General features: G+C 34.8%; 1 protein-coding gene and 1 long non-coding RNA gene across 2 annotated transcripts; both read right to left on the reverse strand.

Annotated features, from left to right (window-relative positions):
* Positions 1 to 722: 722 nt before the first annotated feature.
* LOC114298557 (HSP20-like chaperones superfamily protein) lies at positions 723 to 8274 on the reverse strand. The gene is made up of 3 exons (XM_028243151.2): positions 8145 to 8274; positions 1991 to 3039; positions 723 to 1199 (listed from the first exon to the last, which is right to left on the reverse strand). Exons 2-3 carry the CDS (start codon positions 3009 to 3011, stop codon positions 961 to 963), a joined length of 1260 nt encoding a protein of 419 aa, XP_028098952.2. The 5' UTR covers positions 3012 to 3039; positions 8145 to 8274; the 3' UTR covers positions 723 to 960.
* A 4517-nt stretch (positions 8275 to 12791) lies between these two features.
* LOC114298560 (uncharacterized) lies at positions 12792 to 13802 on the reverse strand. The gene is made up of 2 exons (XR_003641968.2): positions 13330 to 13802; positions 12792 to 13226 (listed from the first exon to the last, which is right to left on the reverse strand). It is a non-coding gene; the product is annotated as an uncharacterized LOC114298560 (long non-coding RNA).
* Positions 13803 to 16220: the final 2418 nt, after the last annotated feature.

The raw sequence follows: 16220 nt of genomic DNA on the forward strand, positions 1-16220 counted from the left end.
GAAAACTATACAAATAAGTCAACACTCATTCTTTGTACTTTTTACATATTTTTTAGTCGTAAAAAATTAAAACAACTATTTCCAAACACTTCGATTTTTTTCAAATCATGTTTTAGCCTCCCAAAAAATCAAAAAGTCACTTCCTAAATGAACCCCAAGTCAAAATAGATGTGTACCTGACTCAAGTCAACACGGTAACATCACAAACTTGTACAAGTTTTAAGCATTACCATCACAAACTGGTAATCTAGGCCAAGTTTTGTTTAGTCGGGTCAACCGGGGAGCCCAAATCGTTATTGGGACCTACTGTAAACTCAGGAAAGTTTTGTGTTCGAGTCACTAGCATGGTTTACCCAATATCTATGACTTGTGGGTGATTGCAAGAATCCGAGATTTTACAGTCTGCTAGATCTTATATGCAAAAAAGAATCCCAGCCACAAACCTCTCGGCAGGTGAAATTTCACACAGCAAACAACTGAGGTAGAAAATCTAGCATTTAGAAGCATGTCTCTAATATATGGCTCAAGATGTTCACTACTAGGCCTTTTGGACACACCATTTCAGAGTACACTTTGAATACTTGTAATCACCCTCAAATCACATATATTGGTTAAACTTGAGAGAAACAAAAACAAACGAGAGTCAACACCAGACGTCAAGTTTACAGCTCATCCCAAGGTTTCCAAGAGACTCGAATTGAGTTTCTGAGTTTACTACTTATCTAACTGAGATCCACATCAATATTGATAAGTGACAGAAAACCAACCACAAGTGTCCCAAACATACTTGCTGCACGGACAATTGCAGGGGAGAGAGAGAGAGAGAGAGAGCTGTAATTTAAACATCCTAAAAATTTACAACCAGCATTTCTAACATCTAACAATATACAATGACCGAATGCTGTTGAAAACACAAGTTTTCGAATAACATGACATGAGCATACTTGATTATTCTCATCTTTATATCCCTTTCATCACAATTCCTTCAAGAATTCCATCAGTACCAAAATTACCTGAGAATTGTTGAGGATCGACCGGCCCTGGCAACTTAAATGAAACGGAGAAGTGCCCTGGTGGACAAAAGTTCTGTGTCTGCATCTCAAACGCCTGGGAGTGCCTATAAACCGTTCTTTCACCGGTGGTAGTCACTCCCCTTATCAATACTTTGCCATCATTTTCAACTTCACAACTAAATTCTCCTGTAGTCAAGCCAATAATCACATCATGGTATATCTTCAATTGTATATCAAGACACATGAAGGAAAAATGGCACTTGAGCTCAGTAAATTGTTGACACACATGATACATGAAGCATATATCTTCAATCGTATGGAGGCCCATGAAGGAAAAATGGCATATGAGCTCATTAAATATAGAGTCAACAAAATTCAATTCTTGACAAAAGTGATACGTGACGAACTGAATCATTATGGATACAGGGAAAAGAGAGAAGAAAGGGGAGAAAGGTCATTAACTTACCAAAATAGTAAAACAAAGCAGTAAATAGGGTAATTTCTTGATACTTCATTTGACCATGTTTAAATCAAAATTATCAATAAATAAAATAAAATAAAAAATTTGTTTAGACTAGTCGAAAAGAAGAGAGAAGGAAATAAAAGGATTTGGCTTTCTGAGAAATTGGCATATTGTTGTGAGTTGGGATTCTTAACAACCAAATGACATCCACTTGCAATCTGTAAATTACAGAATTCAAAATATCCACTTGTGAACTCTATAAAATAGCAGACGAAGAAGCACGGAATTCAATATACCACTTGTGAACTCTAAAATAACAGATTAAGAAGCACGGACACAGATGTGTAAAGCATGAAATCCAATATATATAAAGTATGCATAATTGAAAGGAGAGACTCCAAAAAGTTATTTACGTGGTGAAATAAATAATGCCTTAAATGCATTTGAACACTACCATGAAACACAATTTTTATGCACCCGGTGAATGATAAAACATCACAGGTAGTCAACTTACTCTCATCCCTTTTCACCCCAGGAAGGGATACACGGAATAGGTAGGAATCATCACATTCCCCAATGTCCATAAGTCCAATAACTGGTCCAATATGTCCCATTGCTGCAGTTCCAGTCAATGCAGATCCACTTCTTGTGGAAGTCCCAATATTTTCCCACTCTTCCTTAGTTGGGGGAGACGGAAGAAATACCATTCCAGGCTCAAATCTCTCGACAATTCTCGTGTCTAATTCAGCCGGTAATGGAGCCATATAATTGTACATCATAGGTGTACCACTATATGGTACACCGCTGACAGGTTTCACAACATGAACACCTTGCAAACAATCTTCGTTACGGATAAAATCATTTAAAAGTCCTGATCTTGGAGAATCGTGAGAAGACCTTGGAGGAGGCAACTCCCCGTTAGATTTAACCTCCTGGACTGCTACATCGAACAATGCCTCACCATTGACACAAGTGTGTAACCTTGCACAGTCTCTATCTAAAAGAAAATCTTCTAGCCCAGTTAGCCGCTTGAACCTTTCAATATCTTCAGGCCTAATATAAGAGATTTCTGGGTTATTGATAAATATAATGTTTCCGATGATCTTATGACTATCAAACCATGAATGGGGATGAAGCCGGGGAGGAAATAGATCAGGAAACTGAGGATAAGCAGCAGCAGGATATTGTGCAGCCACGGGGAGATTCCCATAGAAGAACTGGCGCAACAAAGGTAGTTTTACTATGACAGATTGATCTGCTTTTCGAAGTACATAGTAATATACCCTCTCTACTTCTATTGTTTTAATGTGGGAACCAACAAGTTGATTAGAATTATATGAAGGAAGACGCTCGGCATATCTTTGCAAAACAGACTTTTGGGGCGTTTCACCCCGGAGATCAGGCCCAAAGAAGGTACCCATTATGAAGAATAGGAGGAAATACTGATCATCACTTAGCATCAATTCACTCATTGTATTGTCTGACTCAGACCCCACAGCGATGAGAGATTCTATAGCATGAGACAAGTCATCCATTGCAGTTGTTGATAAAGTTAATCAAAGCCTGCAAGAAAAAGTAGTAGTTCTTAAGGAAAGAAAATGACATGTAAAGACAGATTATTTACGTCAGAGAATATTTGGCACCGACATATAACTGAACTCAACAAAATTTTAATCTTTGAACTATTTTGCAGAGAACAGCACCAACAAATAAGACAAGATAACTTGCCAGGAGAGGAGGTAAAGCCAAGAACCAGAAAAAGAAAAAGGCAAAAAAACAAGCATGTTAGATTGAATGTGTTGCATGCAACTCTTTCGATGGGGGTTGGGGGGGGGGGGGGGGGTAAAAATGCGGTGTCGTGTGTTTAACATGTTCTCTACCGATTAATTTAAGATTATTTGTCTCATGATCAGAAAGTGTACCGCAAGACAAAAAATTATCATTTGAGTAAGCAAAACTATGCACGTTTACTGGGAAGTTTTGACCCAAAAAAAGTACAAAGTTCTATCATTTTAGTTTTCATATAACTTGCCTATTTTAAATCCCAAATTTTTATGTGCCAATGCTTTGAACCTATCTTGGTCAAGCATGTCCCAAAAATCAAATTAACTCAAACTTTAGAAGTACAAATTTATAATTAAACAAGTGTGCCAGAATAAATTTTACATGTAATTGCTTCACCTGATAGATAAAATGTTGCCCATGGAGGTCATTACATTTTTCAGTAAGAAATGTAGATGGGAGGTATTCAATTACCAAAAAAAAGTGCAAGATATTTCCTCAAGGAGGAAAAGTCAAACGTATATGTCCATGTATTTATATATTAATTTACATAGAAACCTCAAATGCTATTCTCTGCTAGAGAGGAACAGGAGAAGTAAGTGTTATATAGGTCTGAAAATTGGAATATTTCCAAGACCTGACACAATTATAACCGATGACCTTCAGTACACAGCCAAACTAAACACGACCTCGGTGTCACCATTTACTTTTTTATTTTTTTTTTGATAAATAAGCAAACTTCATTAGAAAATCATCCAGGCGATGCAACAAATACAAAACACCCAGAAAAGGGCCTCCAAGACTAACTAAGCAAATCCTCCACAAAATCTACAAAAACCAAAACATCGGGATCAACTGAACCCATAACCCAACTGTGCAATACCAACAAAAGCCTATTCTCTAACCAAGGAACTGAATGACACACATCCTGGAAGCCACGCCTATTGCACTCCAACCAAATCAACCAAAGCAAACAATGGCCAGCAAGAGACCAAGCCTTCTGACGCCTCTTTCCAACCCTAGCCCCTCCCCAACTCTAAAGAACACCCAACACAGATCTAGATTGCACCCCCACAATACTAAACAAAGCAACAATCTCCACAACCGATATGTAACCGGACAATGAACGAGCAAGCGATCCACCGTCTCTGCATTCCCATAACACATATAGTACCAATTAACCAAAATATGCCGCCGACGAATGAGATTATCAATAGTCAAAAATGCGACCCAAAGTTGCTGTCCAAACAAAAAAACGATCTTATAAGGTGATCCAATGACCCAAATACACCTCCAAGGAAAGACAACATCAACACCCCCACTAGCGCATAATAAAACGAAGACACTGAACAAAACCCCTTTGGATCTTGGGACAATCCCACACCAAAGAATCCACTCCAATCCCTTCATACTTCACCCCATACAAAAACCCCAAAAGATCCACCAATTGATCTAACTCCCATTCCTGAGCATCACAACGAAGATGAACATTCCAAACCACCAATTGTCCCTATCTATCCCCAATCGAGGCAACCATCTCCTCCCTATCAGCAGGGATGGCAAAAATCAAAAGAAACATATTAGCCAAAGACAACCCATCACACCACTTGTCAAGCCAAAAACGAACCCTATTCCCCAACCCCACCTTAAGCTGGGCCCAACCAAAACTCCTTTCACCCCAACCAAATCCCCTTCCACAAACCCCAACCACGAGAATGACCCACCTTGTTCGAGCACCACCCCCCCATCCAACTTATATTTTGCCACCACCACCTTCCTCCACAGTCTCTCCCTCTCCTCTACAAAACGCCATAACCACTTTCCTAAAAGAGCCCGATTAAACTCAACCAACCTTTGAACTCCAAAACCCCCTCCCTCCTTGGGTCTACATATAGATTCCCAAGCTACCAGATGATAATGAAAACCCTCCCTCCCACCACCCCACAAAAAGTCTTGTTGCAACTTTTCCAATAGCTTAGCAACCGCCACTGAAATCACATGTACCAACATAAAGTACGTTGACCTTGGTGTCACCATTTACACAACATAGATAAACAAAGGATCTAGGTTGATTACATGCTCGCTCTACAGTTTTGAAAGGGTAAAGCATCATGAATTACCAATTCATTGTCCAATTGAGGCTAACCTAGTTGGCCAGAGCCTTTGCATCTGACTAGGAGGCTAAGGGTTCATGCCCCTCCGCCTCAGGCTATGACCTCCAATATATATATGCAACCTCATGCACATCCAACTTTAGATACATATCTCAATATCCTAAGATTTGGGTTTATAAATGTCCGATGGTTAGACATGCACACCCGATACTCATACCTGAGTTCACATAGCATACGAGTGACATCTAAATCTATGTTAATCTAGAGGCCACATTATAAAGGGAGATATCAAGTAGGTGTGACCATTTGACCTGACCCTTTTCTTTATTTCTTTCTTCCCCCCCTTTTTTTTTCCGATTTAAGTATTTGACCTAACCTTTATGACAAAGTTATTGCAGCATAACTACATTTTTTCTTTCATGCCACTCCAATCTCTATAAAATAACAATAACACAATTTCAATAACCAAAAAATTGCTCCAACCCAATGAAATAACAACAATCTTCTCTCCATATGATAATACTGATTGGACTGAATTTTAGTCACTCCTTGCTCTTTCTTACGAATAGTGGATACTAATATATAGAACTTTTGTTCTCCCTTCAAATTTATATTGCAGAACACAAGCAAACATGACCAAAGAACCAGCTATTTTATACAGCGAATCAGTGTTTATTTAAAACATCCTCCACTCTTTTTCTCTCTCAATGTCAGTATGCATGGTCTCAAGTAAGTTCAAATTTTATATACATAGTGGCCAGCACTTTTTGCACCATTACTTGACTTGAATACATTTAAATCATGGTCTTAGAGCCATATGGGCAGGCTGCAGTAGGCAATTCAATTGATGCAACTGAGTTTTCTAGCACTTAGTTTGTGAAATTAAAAAGGTGGTCATCAATCTGTAGCATATAAAGAAGTTATGAAGAATTTGGAAACCATAAAACATCTATACTACTAAGTCCATGAGTTTAAGATCATTTATTGATCAGTGTATGCATAAAAAAATTTAAAAAAAAAAGAGTTAGAATGAAGATAGAAATCCTACATGAATAGAACACCATGTCAGTTATCCATAATTTATGCTTTTTTTCACTTTACCTGGTTTTCTTTGTGAATAGTCATCTTAATTCAGATTCAATCATGCAGACAAAACTTAATTCAAGTAAATTTTTGTATGGGGAAACTCAACAATGAGTTGAAAATTTATGCTCCGTTTGTTTAGACATAAAACGTTCTTACAGAAAAAAGCATTTTTACATAAAATATCTTTTTGTAGAAAATGTTTCTCCATATTTGGTTGCAATCTTGAAACTAATGTGCATGTGCTGTTGTGGTGGCAGTTGGGGGGGTGGCCATGGTGAAGCATGCAATTAGGTGGTAGTGCTAGTAGTGGCGGCAATAGTGGTGGTGGTAGGATGATGGTAGTGGTGACAACGGTGCAGCAGTGGTGTGGCGACGTTTGTAACGATTTTCACTTTTCAAAAGCGGAAAGCTTTTTCCACTCAGAAAATCTTATTTTTCATCGACTATATGAAAAACGGTTTCCTTTAACTTTCATTTTCCATTATAACGAACACATCGGTTTTTGTTAAAAGTGTTTTCTACCAAAACAAACAGAGCATTGGTTATATGTATGGAAGAGTTCTTTTCTTAAAATTTTCTACATACTGTGACAATAATTAGTAAATCTAGTCAAATTTGGCAGCACAATTAAAAAATTTTGAAAATTTTAATGTTCTCAAAACTTAGCCCTTTAGGTTACTAAAATTTGAAAAAAAAAAAAAAAAGGTACATGAATTTGAAGATTCAGACTAAATTGGATACAAGATTAAACATGAATTATGAAGCATATTGCAGTTATGGGTTAAAGAATGCTTCACAAAAGGCAAATAGAGACATAAAACAAATGGAAGTAGCTCCCCTCAAGGCTTCATCTCCTCCATAACCCTCAAGACTCCATTTTGTGGGCCCTGTGGGATCCCATGACGGTGATTTGAACCGTTCATCTTGTAAATCTCGAAGATAAAAAATATATATGCAAAAAATTAACTTGATCGAAAATCGATAAACACTAATTGTGTTTTGTTTTATGAAATTGATGGTAAATGTGATTTAAACTAAAACCGTTCATTTTATAAAACAACATACAATAAATTAATATGGTTATTGATGGCTGATTAAACTAATTTTTTGTATACATATTCTTTTCTTTGAGACGGACAAGATAAACGGTTCAAATCACCGTCACGTGACCCACAGAACCCACACAATGGAGTCTTGAGAGTTATGAAGGAAATGGAGTCTTGAGGGAGCTACCACCAAAACAAACATGCATTGTAGTGATCCATGAATAATGACAGCACATTTTGATTAAACCAACATGCAAATGAAAATACACCACCTTGATCACCAAATAGAACAGAAACTAGGACATCAATTGAATTCCTACCCCCAAAAAAACCTCTTCATGTGATCAAATTGAACTTTTAAAAAAATGGGTATTTTGTGAATCCTTTACCAAACACAATGTTTGAATGTAGCGTCCAAACAACCCATAACAGTATAATCAAAGGTCTTTTATGAATCAAAAAATGCAGAATTATAATAAGTCTTTGAGGAAGTGAAACATCGTGTTCAATGCATGCCTAATTACGGGTTTAGAGAGAGGAGAGAGACAAAATTCTGGTTTGTGATCAGTGAGAGAGAGAGAGTGACAAAAATCCCTAAAAGTAATTGCAGATATGAATAGAGAGAGAGAGAAGAGTTCACCAGTGAAGAAGAGGTTTCTGAAAGGTAAAGCACCAGAATTGCACAGAGAGAGAGAGAGAGAGAAGTGTTTCAGTCACCATGCAATGCTACAACCGGCAAACTGGATTTATATTTATTTTATTAATTTAATTTTTATTTTTCAACATTACATTCTGGATAAATATGGGCCAGCGCGAGCCCCAATCCCTTCTTGATAGTTTTTTTTTTTGGGGGTGGGGGTGTTAACCGCCAAATTTGTTAATGTTGTGTTTAGAACATGAATTTAATTTTAATTAATTGTACTATTATTTTTTTTAAGGTTCCTGATATTATGATTTTATAGTATAAAGGATATCAAATATTTTCATGATGTTTAAGGTCCCTTAACAGGATCCAGAGAAATTTCAGTCACAGAGAAATTCTCTCCAGAGAAAATTGAAATCCAGAGAAATTTCAGTCCCAGAGAAATTCTCTCCAGAGAAAATTGAAATCCAGAGAAATTTCAGTTCTAAAGAAATTCTCTCCAGAGAAAATTGAAATTTCTCTGAGTACCAAATAAATCCAGAGAAAATTGTGGAAAGGAAATTTGTATAGCTATCCAGGAAATTTCTTTGACTTCGCAAATTTCTCTGGCTCTATTAACTACAATTAAACCCATGTCTAACAAACCCACAAACCCACAAATTTCTCTGGTTCAAAACCAGAGAAATTCTCTTCAAACCAGACAAACTAGAGAAATTCTCTCTATTTAAAGTGAAGTTGTATTTTTATGAACAGAACTTGGTGATTGAGTTCAAAAACTAGAGAATTTCTCTGGTTTCAACCCAGAGAAAATTCAGTTAAAAAATCAAAGAATTTCTCTAGTTTCAACCAGAAGATCACTTTTCTCATTAATCTACACTTGGCTTCAATTTCTATTTTTGTGAACTTAAGAATATAGGATTCACATCCTCCAGTACAACAGCACACCAACATTTCAATAGTCAATGTATTACTTTTTGTCAAAACATAATTGGAAATGCTAAAAGAGAACAAATACACATCCAGAGAAATTTCAATTCCAAAGAAATTCTCTCCAGAGAAAATTGACATTTCTCTGAGTACCAAATAAATCCAGAGAAAATTGTGGAAAGGAAATTTGTATGGCTATCCAGGAAATTTCTTTGACTTTGCAAATTTCTCTGGCTCTATTAACTACAATTAAACCCATGTCTAATAAACCCACAAACCCACAAATTTCTCTGGTTCAAAACCAGAGAAATTCTCTTCAAACCAGAGAAATTCTCTCTATTTACAGTAAAGTTGTATTTTTATGAACAGAACTTGGTGATTGAGTTCAAAAACCAGAGAATTTCTCTGGTTTCAACCCAGAGCAAATTCAGTTAAAAAATCAAAGAATTTCTCTAGTTTCAACCAGAAGATCACTTTTCCCATTAATCTACACATGGCTTCAATTTCTATTTTTGTGAACTTAAGAATATAGGATTCAGATCCTCCAGTACAACAGCACACCAACATTTCAATAGTCAATGTATTGCTTTTTGTCAAAACATAATTGGAAATGCTAAAAGAGAACAAATACACAGAACTGTACGTGTAACTTAGAACAAAGTAGAACCACACCAAGTACTTGACTCTATACGGGTATCCATCTTTATTGGAAGTCCATCAAACAAAACAATTACTGTGTTAGATATAAACTGTAATCTTCAACAAAGACGACTTCACCTAGAAGAATCTTTAGAAGTGAACTTAAGTGAAATACTATTGACGCAACCAGTACCGATCAAAAATATCATAGAGTATAACCCAGCACCGTCGGAAGCGAACCTGGATCAACGCTGCACCAAAACACATGTCCGGAGTCGACGAAGTAGCTCGATGTCGCGGATCTTCAGTCCGGCGTAGGAGATGAAGATGAGCGTCTGGATCACGAGGGCTTCGGAGACGAAGATGTATGCGATTGCGATGAGAGGAAAGGAGAGAAGGAGAACGATGCGGGGAATCTCCACTGGGTAAAGCTTTGGGAAGTATTGGAAGATGAGGAGGACTGAGAGTCGGGTTGTTGGGGATGGCAGTGGGTCAGATGATGAAGATAATATAAAGGACTGAAATTTCTCTGTTGTATGTTTAGGGATCTTAGACATCAAAAAATAATTTTGTGGATCTCTTCCATTATGAAAAGTGGAAGAGGGACCTTAGACCAATTTTCCCTTATAAATTTATAAAAATTATTTTTTTAAAAAAATAATCAACTGTTTACAACTCACTATATATTACATATTCATTTTTAAAGTAAGATTTAATATATATTTTCATAGTCATACCATTTTTATTATTTTGACTTATGGGACAACATTTTGAAGCCTCATCGAAAATTTATCACAATTCAATTGAATCGAATTTTTATTTAAGTTGCATTCAGATTATGAATTTATATATTATATATGATTTTTATTTAAGTTGTGTTTGGATATATGATGAGATATTTAATAAAATAAATAAATAAAAGGTAAAGGGAATGTTGATAAAATTTTAAATTTTTATTTTAATTTATTTCACTCCTTTTTTTTTTCTTTTTCCAAAATCTCTATCTAAATTTGTAATGAATATGATTCTCTATAATAAATCTTTGCAATACAATTGTGCATTAGAAAATTCTACTTTTACATAAAATTCTATAAGAATGATGTGGTGATATCATTATTATAAATAAATAAGTAATACTTTGGATCCTAAAACATTTGAGGTCCGTAACATTTTTCATAAATAAATTTATCCTCCTATGATGCGGCAATTATGCAAAGTGAATAAAAAGAATGACCATCGTTAATTTAAGCCACATCATTTTATATACAAATTTTGTTTATATATCATTTCTCTTATGTTTTAGGCTGGAATAACTTACTTAAACCAAGTGTAATTATTACATATAATTTCACATTTGACTTTTTATAAAAAAAAAAAAAAAAAAAGACACGGAAAAAAATAAAAAGAATGATATCATTGAATGTTTTATCTTTTTTAACTATTTTAACCCAAAAAAAAAAAAAATTCACCCAGGCCATGTGAAAGTTATATCTTAGAGTTATACTTGAGTTAATTGATTAAATTTAAGTTCTTGTTAATTTTTAGTAGAGTAAATTACACTTATTTCCTTGAAATTTGTGAAGAATACAATTAATTTAATAAGTTTGGCAAAATTACATTGATTTATTTTTTTATAAGATTAAAGCAATCAAAACTAAAGTAGATATACCATAAAATAAAGATAAATGTATATTTTAGTAGATAAGAAACAAAAACATTTTATTTTCAAATTTTATATTAATTAAAGTTTAAATAGACACCAACGTAATTATGTTAAAAATGTCGCGCTAATTATATTTTCTTTAAATAACAAGTGAGGTAAGTGTAATTTACCCTTTTTATTATTTTATCTTCTTTATTTGTTTTTCAAATTTAATTTTTGATTACGGTAATCATATTTTAAAATGTGATTACTACTCCTTCATAAATAAGTAAAAATGAGAGCCACAAGAAATAGACATAAAGAGAGTAAAGAATGAAATGTGAAAGAAGATAGTGAAATTACATAAAACTAAATATTTAAAGTGATAACTTGTATGGATTTTGCTGAAGAGAACAAAAATATTAGTTTAAAGTTCCATCTAAATTACATTTAAAAATAAAACTATTTAACTAAAATATAAAAATGTATTAAAGAAAAAAAAATTTAAACTAAACAGAAAATCATAAATTCTGTGATTTTTTTTTTCATCATCCAATATTAAATCTTTTGAAAAAGTAAAAATATTTAACTATGAAAAAAAAGGTGTATTACAGATTTAAAAAATTGGGGAAAATATAAAAATTAAACCAAACAAAAACAATAAATATTAGAAACAAACCATTATAAAAAAATCATAGAATTTAAACATTGTAACAAAATAAATCATGAGTTTCAATTTTATCAATTTAAAATTTTTTTTTTGATTTATTTTCAATATAAATAATTTACCTATTTTTATTGAGTAGAACTAATACAAAAAGGATAATTTCATTCATTAAATTAATAAATTAAAATTTTAAGATTCATTTATTTTTGTATAAGGCTCAAACTTTTAAGTCTTTTATTTGGGGCATTTATTTATAAAGTATTATTCATCTACTTATGTTATACTTAATTCAAATAATTTTCTTATGTTCCAATAAGTCTTATGAATGACATAATTATCAAAATATCCTTAAAAATAAGAGAAAATTAGTGATAAATCCAATCTAAGAAATGTATAAGGCATTAAGTCTAGTAGGTTTTTTTTATTGGTAAGAGATTCACTTTTGTGAGACAGTTTAGTGAGAAGTCCTAAATGACATTTTATTTTCAATTTTACCTTTTTTATCTGTTTGACTTTTCATTGACTATATGTTCAAATTTATATCTATTTGTTCAAATTTTTTTCGTATTTGTTCTAATTTTTTGTCTATTCAAAATTTTTCACTATCTATTCAAAATTATATCTATCTGTTTAAAAAATATATATTTTTCTATTTTATTTTTTTGTGTAAATTTTCTATTTGTTTAAAAGTTATCTGTTCAATAGCATCAATTTGTTTTCATGCAGTGAAGATTCACGATCTGTACAAATCAAAACCAGTTACCACTGAGGGATACAAACTATACACAACATTTTATATTTTTCATCATCATCATCAACTATTACAATGATTCAAACAAAAAAAAAAAAACTATTACAAAAAAAAACACAGATTGCAGTGAGGATGTATTGAACAGATAAAAAAGTACATCAAATCAGTTCAATATTTGTTCAATTTTTTCTTGAAATTCTTCTATATGTTCAATTTACCCAAAAAAAATTCTGTCCAAACTATCTATTTAGATCTGAGCCATGTCCTTCAAACCTTAGATCTCAGCTCGAAATAAAAATAGATTTAAAAAAAAAAATACAAACCACAACAAAAAATTCAACATCAAAGTCCTTCGACATCTTCGTCTCTGAAGTGATGTCTAGAGGCAGCTCTGTGGTGGTGGAGAAGCGCTAATATTTCTACGCAGTAATTAATCGAGTCCTCCTCATCCTCCTGAAATCCACTACAATTACTTACATAAATACACACAAATAGATACATACACACACATATATATATACACACATGTATGAAAGAAGAAACAAAGGGCTTTTACCTTGACGTAGAGAAGAGGATGGATCTGAACTCCAGCTGCTGCTTCGCCACCGCCATCGCGCACGGCGTTGACGAGAACTCGTCTTCAAGGAAGGCAGATCTGAGGAGTTAGATGAATTGGAGGTGCTCGTCGTGGAGGAGATCATCGGTGCTTCAATCCGCCGCAACTGGATGAGATCTTGGCGGCGTTAGAAAAGAGAGACGTTGGCAAAAATCTGGAGTAGATCTGGAGTAGACGACGATGCTCAGCGTTGCTCATCTTCTACTAGAATGTTCCGACGCGGAGGTGCTGGAGCTCCGATAGGAAACTCTGACTTTTAAATCGCGTTGGAAAACTAAAATCATGCTACTTCTTCGTCCTTGGTCTCCCGTTTTTTGTTGCAAACGTTGTAATTATTATAGTTTTCACTGAATCAAGCTACAAACTTGTACAAATTAGCATATATACAACCTTTCAAAACTTAGGGTTTTCACGCCTTTTCAAACTTGAGAGGGAGATTTTATAAATTGACATTGGGCTAAGATAATGACGGAGCTAAGTTAGGCCGAGCTGAGTTGGGCCAAGCAAGTGGGGATACGCTTAGTCGAGGCCCCGGTCTGATTTAGCCGGGGTAATATCGGACTGTCAGTCTAGTTAACTTTATTTGCTCGTTAAGTTAGACGGGTTAGGTCTTCCGCAAATCAGTCCGACCGAGTAGAAGAAATGTCATAACTGAGGACGGCTAAACCGCAGTGAGATTCTTTAATAAAACCAGACAATTAGCACGATCGTGGTGTAATGATGTGGCGTCGTTCTAGGCGTAGCTCGGTTTAGAGCATTGCATATCTCAGAAGTAACACGGTTATAGAGTGATAGAGTGGCGCCGTGCTGTCCGTTCGCGCCAATGCCGTTTGCCGGTTTTGTTAGGTGGTGTTTAGCTGTATTTGTGCTGACACGTGGGAAAATAGGAGAGGAGAGTAGGTTCACGCGTCCAAAGGTGAATGGACGCAGAGGCGTGCGCAAAAGGTATATAAATGGTGCCGCGCCCCCATACATAGGTTTGGAACATCTTATGATCACAACTCACCTACCACTTTGCCTCCTCTCTTTTCTCTCTTTCCCTGTGTGCTAACTTGATCGTCGGAGGGTTTTCCGACAGTGCACCACCAGGTAGCTCACCATCATTGTGTTCTCAGGTCGATCGGAATGAAGCACAACTTGGACACAAGAAGTACAGACAACGACGAATATCTGCTCCCCATACAAAACTATTTTTTCTGGTCCAAATTACTTCGCACATACTCCAACTCATTTACAATTCCTTTTTTTATCTCTATAAATTCCTCTCATTTGTTCTAAATTCGGTTTGTTTGTCGCATTCGAGCTTTACTATGTTCCTAGTCAAAGTCTGCCGATGAACTGGTTCAGAATTTTGGATCTCGTTGGACCATCTTCAATGTATTTAAAGAAAAAATTAAAGAAAAAAAAAGAGATTGTTTAATTACAAAAATCAAAATAATATAAATACAATAAAATAAAACAACTAATTCTTGTTTTGTTACAAAAACAAAATCTGAATCTGAAAAAAATAATAATAATACAGCAGAAAGTAAATTAATTACTTTACTAATTAATTTCTCGAACAAAATTTTGATAAAGTCCAGTGTTTTAACACTGTGTCATTGAGACAGATTCGTCATTTCTTTGGTGCTTTCAGATTGCGGACGTCTATCTCTCAGGCTAAAATGATCAACAACGAATAGTAGCAGCACTACAAACTATTCACATAACGAACACACTTTATATTTACACTCTTTCTCATATAAAATAAATGTAGCAAAATATAGAGAGCAATAGTAGAGAACAAGAACGAAAATTGAATAAAAATCCAAATGAAGGACCTGTCTATTTATAGGTGCAAGGTTGGCTTTTCAGATTTGAATTGAACATGTATAGTACCTATTCGATTTGAATTAAACAGATACAAAACCTGTTTGAATTTAAATTAAACAGGTAGGAATCTGTTGGGCTTGAACTGAACAGATTTGAATCTGTTTAGACAGATATAGAACCTATACAGAAAATTTGAAGAGATGCAAACCAAAATTTGAATTTTTTCCAACCGAAATTTGAAATCAAATTGGATAGATTTTATTTTTCCAAAAAATAAAAATAAATTCAAATATTTTTTGCCCAAAAAAATAAGTATTAGACCGGACAAGCCTTAACCCAACTTCATACCACGCACTCGCGTCCAAGCCCAACCCAGCCTGTATAGGCAGCGCGTGTGTTTATTTTGGGTCCAATGGGTCTAGCTCACTTTACCCATAACCTTCCCCTCTACAAAACTTGAATGCCCCTTAGGGCTTACCCCAAGTTCCAAACCTAAGCCTTATAAACCCACACAAAGTTTTCCCACCAATCCAATGTGGGACAAGCTTTAACTCAAACCTTTATGGAAATTTCACCAAAAAACAATTTTCATAGAGCTCATTTTGGCTTCAATTTTCCATTCATCCGATAATGGTTTTGATCAACCAAATATACTATGTGAATCACAATGCGACATAAAACGCGTTACAATTTAAACCCGTCAACTTTGACACATGGGTCCTACCTAAAAATTGGACCAAAGTTGAGGAAAAATCTGTTTTTTCAAAAACCATTGCTTACAAATCTGAGTTTGGAAAAATACATATAGAGTTTGTTGTTGTTGTCGTCGTCATTGCAATGATGGAGATTTGGAGATTCAGAGGACATTGCTTGGCGATTTTGAAGAGAATAAGAGAGATAGAGAAGATAAAGATGAAAAAAGAGAGTATGAGTGCCAAAATGGCCCGCAGCCCCATAGGCGGCCAGAAGTCCACCCGTGGCCTGGAGTGGGTCTGACCTGATTAAGCCTAGGCTCGAGC

The sequence above is a fragment of the Camellia sinensis genome, chromosome 5 (genome assembly GCF_055761805.1).
Source record: "Camellia sinensis isolate YWXY chromosome 5, ASM5576180v1, whole genome shotgun sequence".
Classification (NCBI taxonomy): domain Eukaryota; kingdom Viridiplantae; phylum Streptophyta; class Magnoliopsida; order Ericales; family Theaceae; genus Camellia; species Camellia sinensis.